The following is an 18,257-nucleotide window of genomic DNA, read 5'->3' on the forward strand; positions in this document are numbered from 1 at the left end:
CCGGTGGGGGCGGGCGCGTGCGCAGGCGGGGCGACTCTCTCTTGGGGCCAGACGCGGGTATGGGGCACCTCTTTCGGGAACGACATAAGCAATCCCACGGTGGAGAGTAGGCGCGCGCCTAATTAGAGGCAATTCAAAAGTTTGAAGCGATGCGGTGGGGCACAGTGTACGTCGTGAGCAAAGGCGGGGCCGCTTGTGCGCCGGGGGGCGTGCCCACATAGAGGCGGTTTTGCTCGCAAATAGCCCGTGGCTCCCTAGGTTAAAATCGATGGCTTTGCTTGACTTTCGGGACCTTTGTTCAAGACCCTCTGACTTTGTCTCCTTTACGCTCTCTGCGAACATTGAGCCCCGGCCGCACCCTGACACTGTCAGCTCTGCAAACACAAGGTCACACCTGGGCTTTACGCGAGCTGTTTCTTCCCCTTGCAATGCTGCATCACGGCATCGTGCGAAGGCCCGCAAACACCTCATCTCCCAGCGCGCAATCACCAGGGAACTGCCACAAACTTCCACCCACCGCCTTCATTTTTATTTTTTTTGAGGCCCAGCTCTCCTCTTTGTAGCAGCCTTCCCAAATTCTCACTGAAGTGAAATGCGATTTAGTCTTCATGATTTGGCCTTTCTCTGCCCACTTTCTGCTTCTGCTTCACCTTGGCTCCTAGCCAGTGTCTCTCTGTGCCTTCCCCCAACTACCCCCTTCCTTACCTTGTCAGGGCATAAGCACAGAACTTTGAAATCTGACAGACTAGGGCTTGAATCTTGACATCATGCATGACAGGCTGTAGGACTCTAGGCAAATGATTTCCCTTCTCTGGACTTCAGTTGTGAGAGGAACAATGAGAAACAATCCTCAAGCTAGTAGGTGTCCAACATAGCCAACTAGATGATGAAAGGTGGCGCTTTCCTGACTCGGAACTCCACCCTCTGATTTCCTGAAAGGGGGAGGAGGGAAGAATGGGGGCTGCAGTTGGGAACTAGGGGCAGGGCAAAGCTGCCATGTGGACTTTAAAAGAGGTAACACAGGCTGCTGATGCTCTCTCATTTAGTTGACTTCCTATCAGGCCTAGTCATTGGAAACTCTACAGGTTAGGAAAGATGGCATCTAGCCACATGCTGGGCAACAAATCACCTCTCTCTTAACTCTCTTCACACCATATGTAAACAAATCCTTTTAAATCTTTTTTCTGGTTTCTCATAGTGTATCTGCTTTTGGATCTTGTCTGGTATTTTTTTAAAGAATTATTACTTTATTGTAAGATTTTCATTTATTTTGTGTAGAAGAACTGGGGTGTAGGCCAGAAGTGGGGGGGTGAGAGGAATCACCAGAGACAGAGTGGGGAGCAGAACAGGCAGATCTACTGAAATACACTGCTATGGGAGCAGCAGGTGAAACAGGAGAATCTGCTGTGCCATGTAGGTTAGCTCTCTGGCCAGGGATGAACTCAGGCTGCCGTGGTGGTAGTGCTGAGATTTAACTCCTAGGCTACCAGGGAGGCCCCTTGTCTGGTATTAAGTGCACAGGTGAAGGCCCACAAACTGGGTTATCTCCTTGCCCCAGTGTTTGACCCATAACAAGTCTTCTGGTCTGTAAAATGGGAATAGTACCCACCTCATATTATGGTTGTGAGGATAAAATAAAGTCATGTATGTTAAGCAGAGGATATTGCTGAAGTCTGGACCTCAGTTTCCACATCTGTAAACTGAAGGGTAATCTACCAGCCTCCATTGGAAGTGGGTGTTAGGTAATGGCTTGGCAAATCAGGCAAGCAGGGCCTATGAGATGGAGAATCCTGAACACCTGAGACCCTGGCCATTGTCCTGGGCCCTGGGCCAGTCACCCAAAAAGTAATAGCAGCCAATGCCAGGGAGAAATAGGGCAGGTAAGAAGTCTATGGTAAATTTGACTCCCGCCCTTTTTTTTTTTTAAGATTTAGTTATACAAAAACTGGGGTACAGTCAGAGGTACGGGAGGATGAGAGGATTCACCAGAGACAGAGTGGGGAGCAGAACAGGCAGACGGACCGAAGACAGTGCACTGCTGAGGGGAGTAGTGGGGGAGGCAGGAGAGGTCTGCGGTGCCATGTGGGTTTCTCCCAGATCGGCCAGGAATCGAACCCGCGCTGCAGAGGTTGCAGGAACGGTGCTCAACCCGCTGTGCCACCAGGGAGGCCCCTCCTGCCCTTTTCTGACGCAGCCTAGCAGGGTGTGGTGCTGGAGGTGGTGGTGGTGGTAGGAAAGCAGATGCAGGCAGTGGCAAGGCTACCTGAGCAGTGCCCCCTTACCTGCATAATGAGCAGCTTGGCTCTGAGGGCTCAATCCCTTCAGAAGCCCAGCAGGGGAGCATCAGGCTATTCACACCCCTGCTAGACAGGGAACTCACTCCCTCAGTAATCACAAAGTTCTCCCAGCAACTACCCTATGGAGCAGAGCTCTGCTCAACTAGGCAAAAATGGAATCACCTCTGCCTCTAGGTCTCAATAGCTTCTCCTATACCAGACACCCCATTAGAAGCTTCCTTCCTGAAGTTTCTGGACCAGGCCCCAGGACAGTCTGATCCCCAGTCCTCTTGGCTGGACTTCCTAAATGTCTCCAAAGTTACCAATTCCCCACTTTTGACACCACCATTGGTGTCCATGTCAGAGTTTCCCAGCCAATGCTTCTCCTCTGGGTTACCTGCGTCTATTCAAAGCACAATATGAGCAGATTGCCCCACCCCCAAGCTCCACCAAAAAAATCCTGGAAGTCTCCTTCAATAGCTCTTGAGATGAAATACTAAATTCTTAGTGTAGCCTGCAAAGCCTTACCCAATCTATCCCTGTTGGTTTCTTCAGTCTCAAGTCCTGCCCACCTTCTATAATGTCCATCTCAGGACATCAGCCCCCGCACATGCTGCTCCCTTCCCTCATTACCTGGCTAACTTATACTTTTAGATCTTGTCCTGGTATGTAGTTGTCTGTGAGCAATTTCCAATGCCTAGCTTTTGCCTAGTTCATGGTAGGCACTTAACAGGTATTAAATGAGTAAATAAATCCTTCTGACACCATGGAGCCCGCCAATTATGTCCCTACCTACCTATCCAGCCTCCCACTCCCAAGCCTAGCGCCCCCTTCTCCAAGTTCCTCAGAGCAGCTGTACTTTCCATCAACATTCTTTCATTCATGCAACCAGTATTTTAAAGTACCTGTTCAGTGTTAGGCATTTTCCTAGGCTATAGCAGGGAAAAAATACTTTCTTTATTTGGGATGTTCACTCCCTTTCCCTCTACCTATTCTTAGCAAACTCCTGCTTTTTCTTTAAAACTCAACTCCAGGGCCTCTCCGGTGGCACAGCGGGTGAGTGCTGCACTGTGAAACTGTTTGCAGCCTCTGCAGCATGCCTTCAAGTCCCGGCTACCCACATAGTGCGGCAGACCTCTCCTGTCTCGCCCGCTGCTCCCCTCAGCAGTGTATTTCGGTCAGTCTGCCTGTTCTGCTCTGTGCTTTATCTTTGGTAGATCCTCTTACCCTCCCGTGCCTCTCACCTGTACCCCAGTTCTTGTATGCATAAATAAATCTTTAAAGAAAAAAACAAAACCAACTCCAAAGTCTCATTCTTCGGGAAAGCCTTTCCCAGACTTTTCCCTCCCTTACATGAAACTTCTCTTTCCTTTTACTATAACACTCTCAAATGTAGGGTGACTCATCCAGTGATAGGACCTGGGGTTAGGACTACCCAAGAAGTGCAGAAGTGGGGACAGGGTCTTGCAGGGTTAGGTAAGGGCAGATACCTCTGTTGGAAGCTCCGTACATGGGCAGTGAGTCAGGGGAACCACTGGGCTTCGGGTTCCTGCCTCTTCCCTCAGGTTTGTTTTCTAGTTACTCAGCAACTCCATGGAAGAATGGCTGCCAGGCACGCCTTTTATTTGCACAGAATTGACCGAGAGAGTCATGAATTCAAGCTGAGAGCAGTGTGGAGGAATGGGGTAGGGGTGGGGGTGCACCTGAGGTGGATATGCGGAAGACTGCCATGTGGGTAGGAACAGATTTGAACATCAGACCTGGGTAAACCAAAAGTGAAATTCAGTTATGTAGGCCACTGGTATAAGGCTTCCTTGCTGCAGGTAGGAGTCAGGAGCAGGGCCTACAGTGGATCCATGGCAGGAGGCCCCAAGGGCCAGCCTGTGGAGGTTCTTCCTGCCACCTGACCCAAGTTTGCACACTGATTCCATCCAACTTTGGGTTGATTGTCGCATGTACTCTGGGACTTGGGTTTTTCCTCCAATCTTCTTTTGGTCTCCCCCAAGGTCTGACCCCTTAAAGAGGTCACTGGCTCAAAGAAGCCCATTAACTCCCCTGGGATTGCACAGTGCAAGTTCTGACAGAGGGCAACTGGATTGCTGGGAACTGGATCAGAGCAGGGTGATCTCACTGGGGGGCAGCGTGAGCCGCTTCTCACGAGCACTGAGTAGGTTCTCCACGTGCACAGCCACCACACGACACAACTCCAGGCCCTGCAGGAGAGACAGTGCAAGTCCACTCTCATTCCATTACTTCCCCAGCTCTCATCTTGGGGTGAGACATATTGGGAGGGAGTCTGGCCAGCTTCCACAAAGTCACTAGCAGGCCCCACCCTTGTTCCCACTTCTAGGGCTGGGTGGCAAGGCCTAGGTGTCAGGCGGGGCCCACCTGCTCCAGCTGCAGCTGCATGGTGCGCTGGGTGGCCACATCCCCCAGTGCAATCTCCACGTAGGGATAGCTGGAACTAGCAGTGGGCCGCTGGGTTTGCGTTGACTGAATCTCCTTCAGGGGGAACTTCACCATTAGCTCCTGTGGGTGGAAAGAGGGGCAGAGAGGCTTGTGGGTGGGATAATCTCATGCACCCTTACCCCTCCCCTGCAAATCAGATCAGTTGGAGACAGGACAACCTGGTTTGAGTACCAGTTTCCCAGCAACTTGTTGTGTGACCTGGAGTGGTTGCTTTACATCTCTGGACCTCAGTATCTTTATTTGTGAAATTGATTCAACAAACACTGACACATATATCCACAGGGTGCCAGGCACTGTTCTAAGTGCTTGGGATGTAGGGGTGCAATAGATGCTAGTGGTGCCCTGACCTTCACATCAAAGCTGCTTCTTGTGAGCACTGTACCTTTGTACAGGGGCTTTCTTTCTAGTCTAGGAGCAAACTTGGACCACATGCAGGAACAGCCAGAGCAATGAGTGATGCCTCGGGTTGATGGAATGGAACATGCTCCCTTATCCCAGGACAGGTGTCCCTGAGGGGTGTGCTCCCTGCTGCTTCCCAGTCTTCCCAGTTCCCCCAGCAGGAACTTGCTTGATAAAACACCCTTCCCAAGGTGTGTCCCCAAGATGTGAGAGACATCTCTTCTGGGTCTCACGTCTTAATCCAGTATTTCCTAGAACTGCCTCCAAATAAACTATTTGCTCTGGGGTCCTCATCTTAAGGTCCATTTCTAGGGGCAAAAACTAAGTAAGGGGGTAACAGGTCCTGTGTGTTATGAACTGAATTGTGTTCCCCTAACTTCATATGTTGAATCACTAACCTTTAGAATGGAAGACACGCCTTCAAATAATTGATAAAGTTAAAATGACACCATTAGGTCTCATTGCATCTCACTGGTGTCTTATAAGTGGAAATTTGGACAGAATGTGCACAAAAATAAAAGGTAATATGAGGACACAAAAGGTGTCCATCTATGAGCCAAGGTGCCAGGCCTCAGAGGAAACCACCCCTGCAGCTACCTTGATCTCAGACTGTGGCCTCCAGAATGTGAGAAATACATTTCCTTGCTGAAGCCCTCCAGTCTGTGGCATTTTGTTAAAGCAGCCCAAGCTGACTGACTAATACATTGTTTGAGTGCTTAGTATGGGATACACTTTTCACCCTCACAAGAGTTCTCTGGTAGGATTCTCTAATTTCCCCCAGTTTCCAGGTGAGGCAGGGAGGCTCAGAGTAGGGAGACTTACTCAAGGTCACACAGGTGATAAGTAGTGGTGCGGGGTCTCCACACCTGGAGACCTTGGCCCTCAGAGTGGGGGTGGCAACTGAAGAGAGTGGATGGGGCAGGCTGAACCCACTTACATGGGTCTCGGTGCTGAGGAAGTTGAGGCCATTAAGGTTAACAGCAAGGATACAAGGGGCTGGCACCGTCACGTTGCTGCAGCTCTGGACGAAGAAGAAGGAGGAGCCAAACATGGGGAAGGCACTGAGGAGGCCTGGGATAGGGAGAGGGGCACAGTCAGGAGAGGAGCATGCCGATGCGTGAGAGCCACTGCTAGCGGCAGCCCATGGTGTCTTCCCTAGACTGCATCCGAGTCCTCCCTCTGAGTCTCCTCATCCATCCCTGCTCACAGCTCTTCCCCGCACTTCCAGTTCTCTCTGCTCAGGGCTACCCAAAGTCTAGGTGGTGCCTTAGTGAAAATTTTAAAAAGGTGTTTTCTCTAGGTAGGCGCTCAGCTTGGCTAGCACCAAAAATACCTTTATGCAAACAAAAACACCTCCATTCCCAACCTCCAGAACTTACTCAGCATAGTCCCGGAGATTATCTCCAAGGGCTCCAGTCCCCATCTCTTACCTAGAAATTGTGCACGGGCCTGGTGGGGGCTGAGTGCCTGCGTCTGCTGCCGGTGCTGGCTGACCAGGTTGAGCCAGGCCGAGCCAGCTGTGGTATAGTAGACCTGGGCTGGAATGTATTCCTGGACCTCCCGCCTATGTGTGGAGGGGAGAGCGATGCTGAGCAAAAGTGCTCTGGGTCTGCATGGTGGGTGCTAAACAAAACAGACATGACCTCCACGGCTCCCTGGAAGACTTAGTGCTGGGGAGGGCAGGCAAGTTGAGGTTGGGTGTAAAGTGCTCACATGGTACCTTGGGACACAGCAGGTGCTTAGTAAATGCTGGCCTGTACCGTCAGGCTCCCTGTTTGAAGGTGTGCGAACCAAAGCTCTGAGAAGTTCACCAAGGTCACACAGAGAAAGCAAGACTTGAGCCTTAGGTGTTTGTCCTTTGTCCTGCCCCCAGCAGAAGCCAGGCCAGAGGGGGGAGAAACACTCAGGTGGAGGAAGCAACCACCAGCAGTTGGTGAAAACATGGCAGGCAGAGGAGTGTTGGGCTCTAGGGTGAACACACCCTCCAGGGCCATCAACACTCCCCTTCCAGTCCCTTCTTTCTGCCAGATGCTGGCTTCCTCTGGTCAGGCCCTTTGCATTTTAGAACATCTGAATCATATTAACAGCAGTCCAAACCCCTGGCAGCCCTGGACTACAAGACTGGGGAAGGGTTGAGAGAAAGTCAGGGGAAAACCACTGCTGCCATGACACTTCCAGGCAATATCTTTCCTTCTTTACACTGCTGGTGTAGGAGTCTGGCCTCTGGACCCACTTCCCCAGGTTTGGGCCCTACATCTTCCAGCTGTTAGCTGGGTAAGCCAAATAATTGCATTTCCTCTTCTGTAAAAGAGGGAAATGAATGTGGCTGGGAAGATTAGCTGAGATAATGTGTGCAGAGAGCCTTGCAAAACTCAATGATTACTTTTGTGCAAATGTGAGGTTTACCTTTATGTGCTTTCTATACTTCTCACTTAAAATTATGAAATAGAAAGAACTTTACATATTGAGCCCCTACTGCATTATGGGAACCAGCATATACACTGTACATACATCATCTTACTATTATTATTTACACCAGGGGTTCTCAAAATGTGACCGAGAGTGAGGGAGGTCAAAGCCACTTCCAGGCTGAAATCCAAACATTTTCCTTTTTGCCTCCCCTTCTCCCACAAGTGTATAGTGAGCTTTCCCAGGGGCTATGTGACAAGTGAGATCATAACAGACTGGCTGCGGAAGAAGCTCTGAGAATGTTCCTGCCTTCTATTAAACCAGATGGTAAAGAGAGATTTACAAAATGTGGAACATTGTGATTCTTCTCACTAAAGTTTGGGAGGAAATAGTGTTTTATAAGTTATTTATGTTAACATGTAATGAATTTATTTTTTTTATTTTTCAATGAATTAAGATCAGTGTTTCAATTGTTTCTTGCTTCTAATTTTGAGTAGGGTAAATCGACTGGTAGACACAACCCACATAAACAAAAGCTTTTTGGGGTCCTAGATTTAAGAAGTAAAAAGGCCCTAAGATCAAAAGACTGAGAATGAATATCACTTCTTTGAGAACATCAGTTTAAAAGCTGCCTAACATCTCAGAATTTATTTGAAGAATCCCCTGTTGATGGATACTGAGGCTGCTGTTGTAGGTGACACTACAGTGAATGTTTCTGTGGCCAAATCTTTCCACATAGCCACGTGTATTTCCCAGACTACAGGGTATGTGTGCCCTAAAGGTCTTTTTTTTTTCCCTACATTAAATTTACTCTGAGTTATTAATACCAGCCAGAAGGAACCTGTCATGGAAGAAGGTGGGGTCCCAGCTCACATGGCGAGTTAGAGGACTTCAGCCTCAAGGCCAGAGTAGCCCCTTCCCAGAAAGTCCTGCTGGTGCAAGAAGGGAATATGGGGGCCTGGGATGGCCAGCTCTGAGGAGCTCCAGGGTGGAGGGCTGGGCTGATAGATGGGCAGGTACTCACACACTAGGCAGGTAGAAGTGGTCCTTGGCCCGGTGCTGCAGCGAAGCTAGCTTGGACACCTGCTGTAGCTGCTGTTCACTGGGCCGGTGGGCCGGAAGGCTGCTGAAGAGCCCTTTCAAGTAGTCAGGGAGGACCTGTGGGGAAGCACTCCCATAGGGGGTTGCAGTGAGGCATGAACTTGGGCATTCAACCACAGGGGTTATGCACACATCATTTTAAAGACTTAAATCCCATTCACTTCTGCAGGGGTGGCCCATCACTTTCCTGGGCTTTGGGGAATGATGACAGAGATATGTGGGAGTGAGCTGTGAGGACAGTGACTTTGAAGCCCACATGGGAGTCCTCACAGTAACCTGAGAAGACCAGGGCATCCAAACTGCAGTGTGCAGAAGTATCCACTGGGCCAAGGTTTCTGAAAACTGAGCATACACCCGAGTCGCTAATAGACTGCTGGGCTGCACCCCAGACTGATTTCACCAGATCTGGGACAGGACATGCTGCTGGTCCACAGGTCACACCTGGATTAGCACTGTGCCAGCCTGCAGGGGGCTAGAGGTCAATAGCGACACCATGTGGCCAAAAAAGTAAAGTGCCCCTTTTGTACTGGGTCTTGCTGAAGCCTTGGCACCAGCTCCACAAAGACAGGCACTCTGTCCAAGCACTTCCACAAATATTAGCACAGGCAGGCAGGACGAGATTTTGCAAACTCCAGGGTCCTGATTTAGAAAATGTCAAAGTCTCAAAGGGGAATAACACAAAGACAAAAATAACAATGACAGCCAAAGCCTGCTCCAACCTTTGAGTGAGGAGCAAGCCAAGTGCTCTGAGGAAGAGGGAATCAGGAGAAAAGAGGAAGTCAAAGGTAGACTCATGGAAGAAGCACTTTGTTAGGGTGGCCTTGCAAAAAGAACTTAGATAAGCAGAGAAGCAGGAAGGGCCAACCCGATAGGGTCACAGCGTGACATTATTTGACTGCTCTGAGGAGACCATGAAAAGGAAGTAGAGGCATCAGGGCTAAAAATGTCAGTGGGGTGTGAATCATGAAGGTCTCAAACACCAAGGCCATGGAGTCTGATCTCACAGTCCCCAGGGGCGCCTGGAAGGTTCCAGAGCAACAGAGTTGTCTGCTTGTGCTGACCTGGTTGTAGTGCATGGTCACATACAGCTCATTCTCGAACTTGAGAGGCTGATCCCACAGCACACGCCGAAACCAGAGCATGTAACCACCATCCACCTGCTCCATCTCTGAGGCCACGTCCAGGATGTAGGCACGGCGGCTGAGTGGGCACACATGCTGGCCTGCAGAGAGCCAGGGTACAGCTGGGTAGGGGTACATGAGGGCAACATGTACACCTATGCAGACACCTGGGTGAAGCACCGCCTCGGGCAAGCCCTCCTCCTGCCTCTGAGACTCAGTATCCTTGGGATAGGAGAACGTGTCTATGTAACAGTTGTGCCCTGTATTTTTACCACAATGTTGATCACCATGAAGGCGATCTGAGGAGGAGGAAATCAGGAGAAAAAGGGAAGTCAAGGGAAGTCTCATGGAAGAAGCAGGTAACATGGTAATTCTCCAAAGGGAGAGGCCTGAGAATGCCCTAGAGGGCAGCATACCTAGGTCTTGGAAAGTGTCCTGGGTTGTGCTCAGAGAAAGACCAGCTCCCTTACAGAGAAGGTTGGGACAAGGAGAAAAACAATGGACCTCAGGTCATGAGACTAGTAGGTACCTTCTGTAGAACTCCTTCAGGAGAGGCTTTGCCGGGCTCCTGGACAGGTAGGGCATGGCAGGACTCAGGAGTGGCAGTGAGTGGGTCTGAACCCATGAGAGAGGTTTAAGGTTTCCCTTCTTTCACTAACACTTCTGCTCCTCATCCCTTACCTTCAGTAAAATTTTACCAAAGAGAGACTTTATGATGATCTAATTTAGAATCTTAAGGCCACATTGCTTGGGTTCAAATCCCAACTACATGACCTTAGGTAAGTCCCTTAACCTTTGTGGCAGGCTGAATAATGGTCTCTTCCCCAAAGATGTGCAAGTCCTAATTCCCAGAAACCAAGACTATGTTCCTTTACGATAAAAGGGACTCAGCAAATGTGTTTAAGCTAAGGGTCTCAAAATGGGGAGATTAGCCTGGATTATCCAGGTGGGCCTAATGTGATGTCCAGGTTCTCCACTTCATAGGGTAATTATAGGGATTAAAGGACTAAATGCTTTGACCAGTGCCAAGGACATAGTAGCTGCTCATAAATGTCAGTTATTCAGACCCTTTTGTTATTGCTGTCCCCTCCACCCCCAGGGCCTGGACTTGGGGGAAATAGCTGAGGACCTGGACTGCAGTCCAAGTCCAGGGCTGAGGCAGCAGTGGGGAGAGCTAGTGGCAGGTCAGGGAGTTGACAAGCTAGCAGGAGGAGACAAGACCATGGTTTAGAGTGGGAAGGCGAACAACGAAGGGGCTTTGGCTATGTGAAGATCCCACAGGGTTCCAGAAGCCCGTGAAGGAAGGGCCTGGTGAGACCTGGCAGAGACAGGTGGACTAAGGGCTGGGCAGTGCTCTGTACACAAAGAGGTCCTTCCACCCAGGGGTCCAAGGGCTTCCTGGAGGGAGTAGCATCTGACCTGGCTTAAAGGCTGGGTGGTGGACATGAACCTAGTATGCTGGGTCTTCCTGGTCACTTACCTCGATTGGTGACCACAAAGATGACGTACTCATTGAAGGCTTCGGGGCATGTCAGAGCCATCTCAGCACAAATCTCCTCCACCACGTCCAGGGCCACCTGGGGGGAAGGAAGAGTAAGTGTGCGCTGGCTCTTCCTTCCAAGCCCTGTCCTCCAAGCCCTCCATGCCCAGGAGGCTGAGCGGAGAGTTCCTCAGGCCTTCAGCCCAGAGGTGAAGGATCCTCTGGGGTTTCTGAAGATCAGCTTAGGCAAGGAGCACAGCTTCTGCCATCCAAAACACTCAGGTTCAGATTCTGTCTTTGTCCCTCACTTGTAGTATCACCCTGGGCAGGAAGTGTCACCTCTCCAAGGCTCAGCCTGGCCTTCTTAAAAATAAGTCCTAGCGGCACAGAAACATCAATTCCAAAGAGCACCTACACCTCTATGTTTGTAGCAGCACTGTTTACAATAGCTAAGCTTTGGAAACAGCCCAAATGCCCAAAAATAGATGACTGGATTAAGAAGATGTGGTACATATACACCATGGAATATTACTCAGCATTCAAAAAAGATAAACACATATAATTTGCAGCAACATGGATGGCGCTGGAAGGGATCATGCTCAGCGAAATAAGCCAGAAAGAAAAAGAAAAATACTGGATGGTCTCACTCATAGCAGGAATCTAGAAAACCTAAATAAGGGGCCAGGAAAAAGAATAACTATAGGAAAGAAAAAATCAAAATCAACAAACAACTATGAACCAAAGACACACTATGGGAGGTGGGGGGCAGGGAAAGGAGGGATTGGGGTCAAAATAAGGGGGTTGCAATTGTATGGGGAATATAAAAATGAAATTTAAAAAATAAATAAAATAAAACAGAGGGAGGGAATGAAAAATTAGTAAACAGACACCTATTCCACTATCAGTACTATCCACTGCCTTTCATATTGTCCTGGTGATTGACTGGAATTTTGAGACACCTCTCTCCACTTACCCCTAATTTTTATAGTTTTGTTGACAATAATAAATTATAGTATTAGATTAGTTATAATGGCTAACTGTTATAACAAACAGTTCCAGATTATTTTGACTTAATACAACATGAATTCTTTCTTACTCACAGCAGTGTGCCATGCAAGTTAAGGGGAGGGAGAGGAGTGTGGGGAGCACAAAGAAAAAAAAGTAAGTCCTACCGGGCCTCCCTGGTGGTGCAAGGGGTTAAGCACCACACTATGAAGCAATCCATAGACACTGCAGCACAAGTTGGATCCCTGGCCGGCCAGAGAGCAACCCACATGGCAAAGCAGGCCTCTCCTGTCTTGCCCGCTGCTCCCCTCAGCAGTGTATTTCTTTTCCTTTCTTTTTAAAGATTTATTTATGTATGTATGCAAGAGCTGGGGTACAGGCCAGAGGAGCAGGAGGGTGAGAGAATCCACCAGAGACAGAGCAGGGAACAGAACAGGCAGAAGGACCAAAATACACTGCTGGACCTCCCTGGTGGTGCAAGGGGTGAAGGCGCAACCTATGAAGCTATCTGCAGCCATTGCAACATGAGTTCGATCCCCAGCCAGGGAGCAGCCTGCGTGGTGTAGCAGACCTCTCCTGTCTTGCCCGCTGCTCCCCTCAGCAGTGTATTTCAGTCAATCCGCCTGTTCTGTTCTCCACTCTGTTTCTGGTGGATCCTCCCACCCCCCATGCCTCTGGCCCCAGTTCTTGTATGCATAAATAAATAAATCTTAAAAAAAAAAAAGAAATACACTGCTGAGGGGAGCAGCAGGCATGACAGGTAAGGTCTGCCACGCCATGTGGGAATCTCCCTGGCCAGTCGGGAATTGAACCTGCGCTGCAGAGGCTGTGGGCAGCTTCACAGTGCTGCACTCAACCTGCTGCACCACCAGGGAGGCCCAGCAGTGTATTTCAGTCAGTCTGCCTGTTCTGTTCCCCACTCTGTCTCTGGTGAATCCTCTTACCCCTCTGCACCTCTGGCCTGTACCCCAGCTCTTGTATGCATAAATAAATAAATCTTTTAAAAAAAAATAAGTCCTATCACAAGGGGTTGTGTGAGAGCCTGGGAAGGGCTTAAGCCCCTGTGGAGCCCACCCCTGAGTCTGGGGTCTCCCTGTCCCTGCCTGCCAGAGATGGTCCCTCACTTACGGTGCATGTTCTGATTTTAAGGTGGCGCTCCAGACCTCCAGGAAGAAGAAAGAGCTGTCTCTTGGAACTGCGGCCCGCCTAAGGGTGGGGAGATGAGAGAGGGTCCTGTGATCTAGGCCCACCCTCGTCCCCAGCCATGGAGTCCCCAAGGTGCCAGATAGGCGCTTGGAGCAATACTTGCCCATCTGGACCTGATCCGCGGCACATCTCTGAGCAGTGAGTGCACATGAGAGCGTCTCCGGGAAGGGCTCATGTCTCCCTCTCACTCCCCTGCTCCCCATACTCACCAACATAGCCCGAAGCTCCATGCTGCTGGGGAGTTCCAGGCGGCCGCCGAAGCGGAAGGTTTTCTGCAGATTCTGCTCACAGGCCTTGGCGATCCCTGCAGAGACAGGGAGACATGGCCTTGCTCAGGGTAGGCAGTGGGAAGATGGGGCTCCTCTTGCCACCAGCCATGAGTCCACTGGCTTCTTTCCATAACTTGTGGGGCAAGTATTTACTCTGCCACTGAGTAACTGAGGAAGCTGAGTTCAGAGAGGGGCGGTAATTTGCCCACGGTCAAGAACTGGAATATACGAGCTGCATTCAAACCCATATCCCCTGTGGCTAAGGACTTTTGTCTTATCCACAGTCCCTTGGCTACTTACAAGTCCTGGAAATAGCTGTGACCTTGAACTTCTGACTGAGGCAGTAGCAGAGTGAGGCAGCTCTGCTTCAGGCAGCTGGGACTCCTTGCCAACCACCCTCCCTCCCTCACGAGGACTGCAGCTGACTAGTCCTAGTGCAGATCACTGGCCAAGTCCAGCCAAGACCCTGGTGGAGGGGACAGCAGCAACAACAGGGTCCCGATTACTGATGTTTATGGAGAAGAAACTATGTCCCTGGCACAGGTCAAGGCATTTAATTCTCCACTTCTCTGGATAAGCAGTGCCCTCACCCTGCCCTGGAGATAGGGTAGAGTCAAGAGATTTAGGGTACATTCTGCTGCATTCATGGAGCTGGGATCTCATTTCTGGGGTGCCGGGTCTATTCACCTGTGTCCAGGAATGTTTGTTAATGGAATCAAAGAGAAGCTTTCAGAAGCAGAGAGTGAGGCTCCCTCTCTTCTTCATGGTGACCACAGGGCCTTAGCCTCTTTCTTGGGGGACTTAGGGGTTGCTATGGAAACAAGGCTAAGGGTGTGATTGATAAGTGACCCATTTTCTCCATTTTCCAAGAGAGTAAAGGCCAAGATCCTGCCCCAACTTTGGGCCCACCCCTGCCCAGACCCACTCATGACCCTTGTTGAGTCCCAAAGACCAAAGAAGCAGAGGCTCACCCCACCTGGCCCTTGCCCACCTCCTTCTCCTCTTTCCTCACATGCCACATATTCCCATCTCTGGGCCTTTGCTCCTACCACTCTGCCCTACCAGAAATCCCTCCCACATGCTCACCACCTCTTCCAGGAAGTTTCTCTGATGTGTTGTCTGCCCCATTAGATCACACAACCCACATTGGCATATTTGGGGGTGAATTATTATTAGTAAACATTGTCTGAGACTTCCTTTGCTGACCACCCAACAAGCCCCCATGCAGATGGGTCCTCAGCCCTGGGTTCCCACTCACTGGCCCCTCACCCTGGAAGGGCAGCCCTGGAGTCCTGCTCACATCTCGGAGGAAGCGAGTAAGGTATGGCTGGAGGACCTCCGAGCAGCTATGATAGGCAGCCACGATGTACAGCAGCCTCCAGCCTCGCTGGCAGCTGTCCCTGTGAGGACACACACAGGGCCACATTACAGGTGACCACTGCACCGGAGTGCCATGCCGGGAGTCTCCTGGGGTCGGGTTGGAGGTCTCTCGGCTCTCAGGCAGTTTCCGCCTTCTGAGGATTCTCCTCCCTGCCCAATGAGAGCAGGGCAGGTGGCTGAAAGCCATGCAGAAGATATGTTCTCCTTGGGAAGCCAGGGGGGAGGTAGGGAAGGGAGGGGATGACGCCCCTGACATGCCCAGCATGCACAGAGAAACAAGTCCCTGGGTCATCTCTCCAGGGAGGCTTCTGGGGGGAGGTCCTTGAAGGAGGCCAAGGGGGAACCTGCTAGGGCTGGGCAGAGAAAGTAACAGGTAAGGACTGGGAGTGGGAGCAGCGGGCAGAAGGACCAAATGGTTCTAAAATCCCTGGAGGCGTAGAAAGCAAGTGGAGGAGGGAGAACAGATGGGGTCAGGGCCTGGTGGTGACAAGAGCCGCACCCTGTGTCTGATCCTATGCAAAACAGTCATTCATCTTCACTTTGTACTAGGTGTGAGGGTTGCATTTGTGGGACCTCTGGTGTCTGGAGACAGCACTTGGGCTACCTTTGGGAAACCACTCACCCTTCCCTAGGTCTCTGCGGTTTGGAAATAGGCAGGGGAGCCAGATCTGGCCAAGTAGAACACTGCAGCCCCTAACCACAGTGATTGGTTTAGAGGTGGGTAGATGATGCAGGTCAATTATAGAGTTCAGCCTCCCTCTGGCTAAGCCGAGGTTTGAAGGTAAGAATGTGACCCAGGCCTAGCCAATCAGAGCTCTGTATCCTCCAGCCATTGTGGTTGGTTCAGGTCTGGGTCTGTGGGATCAGGGATGGGCACGTGACCAAGTCAGGTCAATAAGACTGGATTCAGCAGTTTTTGCAGGAAATATTGGGTCAATCTGGCTTTCCCTGGGATTGCTGAGCTGGGTGATGTTTCCCCAGAGCTGCTGTCTTGCCGGTCTACGGGGGATGTTGCTTCAGAATGCTATCTACACAAAGGAAAGCAGAGCCAGGCATGAAGACACCCCGTTTTCTAGTGACACCTGGCTATGACTTGGATTTTACAGTTCCCTAAAGTCTCTCTTGCTTAAACCAGCTTGCATTGGGTTTCTGTCAGATGCAACCAAGAATCTTACACATGATCATTGCCATTTTACAAATGAGGAAACCAGAGCTCAGAGAGCAGAAATGGCTTGTCCCACACTGAACAATTCCAATTACATGTGCTCGGTCACTGAGAGAGGAAGAGGCTTGGGGGAGGGAATCCGGAAGGGGGTAGGCCTGGGGAGGTGGGAGACAGCTGGTTTGTCCTGGAACAAGCACAGTGGGGGGTGGGGGGCAGAGAGGAGGGGAGCAGAGGTAAAGACCCAGCCCACTCACTGCTTGGTGCTGGTGTTGTCTGTGATCTGCTTCACAACTTGACAGTAACACTCATCCCGCATGACCTCGTGGTCCTCACACAGCTGGAGGAGGGCAGGCCAGGTCACATGCCAAGGCCATGCCAGGGCCCATGTCACACACCAGGCATACACACACAAGGAAGGGACACATGATGTCCCTTTCCCAGCCCCCTCCCCACCAGTGGAATATACTCCTCTCTGGGCTTCCCACCCAATGTCCTAGAACAGATGGGGACCAGGTCATCTGGCAAGGCCAGCCGGACTGACCTTTAGCAGGGCACAAAGCACATCCAGTTCGCTCTGGCCCTTCAGCGGGGCATCTCCCATGAACCTCATCACAGCTGTAGGAAAAACTTGTCCCACTCGGGCCCCCAGGTCCCCAGCTGCCCACCCACTCCAGGGCACCCCAGAGTTGGGCCCTTCTCTGGGAACGTGTGGCCAAGGCCTGAATTGGAGGGAGGGGAAGAATTGGAGGACCAGAGGAGTGCTGACTAGGGATCACATAGTGCTGGGTCCCACATGGCTCAGGGCCCTGGCTGCAGCCCCACCCCCAAACCTAGGAACATGTCCGTGGCCATCTTGTTGAGGCTGCTGTCAGTGAGTTCGATGAGCGATTCCTGTAGCGGGGTCTATGAGAGGAGGGAGGGGCTGTGTCACGATGACAGAGAGACAGAGCAGAGCAGAGGAGGGCCACATTGTGCTTCCTGTCTTGTAACAGGAAGGTCACATCACGTAAAGGGAGGCAGGTCCAATGCTAAGGACAGATGTTCTGTCTGGGAGAAACCCAGACCCCTCAGGGTTTCAGGGTTTCACTAGAGATCAGGCTATTTGCCCCAGGGGCCTGTCAGGACTCTTGCGTCATCATTTTATAAATGTGGAAACTGAGGCCTGGGCTTGGATACCTTGGTGAAGCAAAGCATGTCCTCCAAGGTTCTGGACTCCCGGCCCTCCTTGGGTTTCAGTCTGAGGCCATCCCTGCAACAGAAGGTGGGTGTTACTAAGACTCTAAACCTTTGGCTACAACCTTTTCCCACACAGGAACAGTCTTGATCCAATGTCACTCAACCAAGGAGGAAGGTTCCCAAAAGCTGAGGCTGCAGGTGGACCTTATGCATGGGTGGTTCCTCATGCCCCCACCTCCACCACCCCAAAGTGGGCCTCCCAGCCCAACAGCCTGCAGCTTGGGCAGCTGCAAACAAGCCTAAAACCCTCCTCAGGATGGGAATGAAAGGTGGTGCCGCCACTCACTGGGTTCTCCTCTGAGGGTCTCGGAAATACTTCTGGGCAAACTCGAGCATTGTGTATGGTGGGAGAGCCAGGCCATCCTCCCCATGGTCAGCTGAGCCAGCCCTGACAGGGGGACCCTGCAGGAGGGTCAGAGTTAGAGAGCCCCCCACATCCACTTTGCCACATCCCATCCCTGTCCAAGTTGACTTAAAGCAACCCCTGTTAGGGGTTGTGCCTCTCACCATCTGGATCTGCCCACTCTGCTGGCCACATCTACCACTTGCCGCATGACCCTGCCCCTGACCATTGGTCACGCCCCACCAAAGACCCTGTTCTGCCAGGGGTCTGCCTCCCCAGCTGTCTTGCCCCTGCTGACCTGCCCCTTGATTTGGTCTGGTCTGGCTTCATTCTACAACCTCACCCCTGCCCCACCCCATCCCAGGATAACTTCATCTACTGGAAGTCCTGCTCCTTTT

The 18,257-nt window shown here is 51.1% G+C and overlaps 1 protein-coding gene across 1 annotated transcript in view; it reads right to left on the reverse strand.

Moving 5' to 3' along the window:
- Positions 1-4,387: 4,387 nt before the first annotated feature.
- MYO15A (myosin XVA) overlaps positions 4,388-18,257 on the reverse strand; it is a gene marked incomplete at both ends in the record, with an annotated part of 48,234 nt that continues 34,364 nt past the window's right edge. Inside the window, 15 exons of the mRNA XM_084237928.1 lie at positions 4,388-4,489; positions 4,665-4,805; positions 6,082-6,215; positions 6,575-6,708; positions 8,578-8,711; positions 9,716-9,876; positions 11,256-11,352; positions 13,389-13,466; positions 13,676-13,770; positions 15,005-15,135; positions 16,535-16,617; positions 16,822-16,895; positions 17,111-17,183; positions 17,457-17,529; positions 17,803-17,918. Coding sequence (XP_084094054.1) covers positions 4,388-4,489; positions 4,665-4,805; positions 6,082-6,215; positions 6,575-6,708; positions 8,578-8,711; positions 9,716-9,876; positions 11,256-11,352; positions 13,389-13,466; positions 13,676-13,770; positions 15,005-15,135; positions 16,535-16,617; positions 16,822-16,895; positions 17,111-17,183; positions 17,457-17,529; positions 17,803-17,918 — 1,626 coding nt within the window. The remainder of the gene's footprint in view (positions 4,490-4,664; positions 4,806-6,081; positions 6,216-6,574; positions 6,709-8,577; positions 8,712-9,715; positions 9,877-11,255; positions 11,353-13,388; positions 13,467-13,675; positions 13,771-15,004; positions 15,136-16,534; positions 16,618-16,821; positions 16,896-17,110; positions 17,184-17,456; positions 17,530-17,802; positions 17,919-18,257) is intronic.

Source organism: Talpa europaea, assembly GCF_964194135.1.
Source record: "Talpa europaea genome assembly, chromosome: 7".
Lineage (NCBI taxonomy): Eukaryota > Metazoa > Chordata > Mammalia > Eulipotyphla > Talpidae > Talpa > Talpa europaea.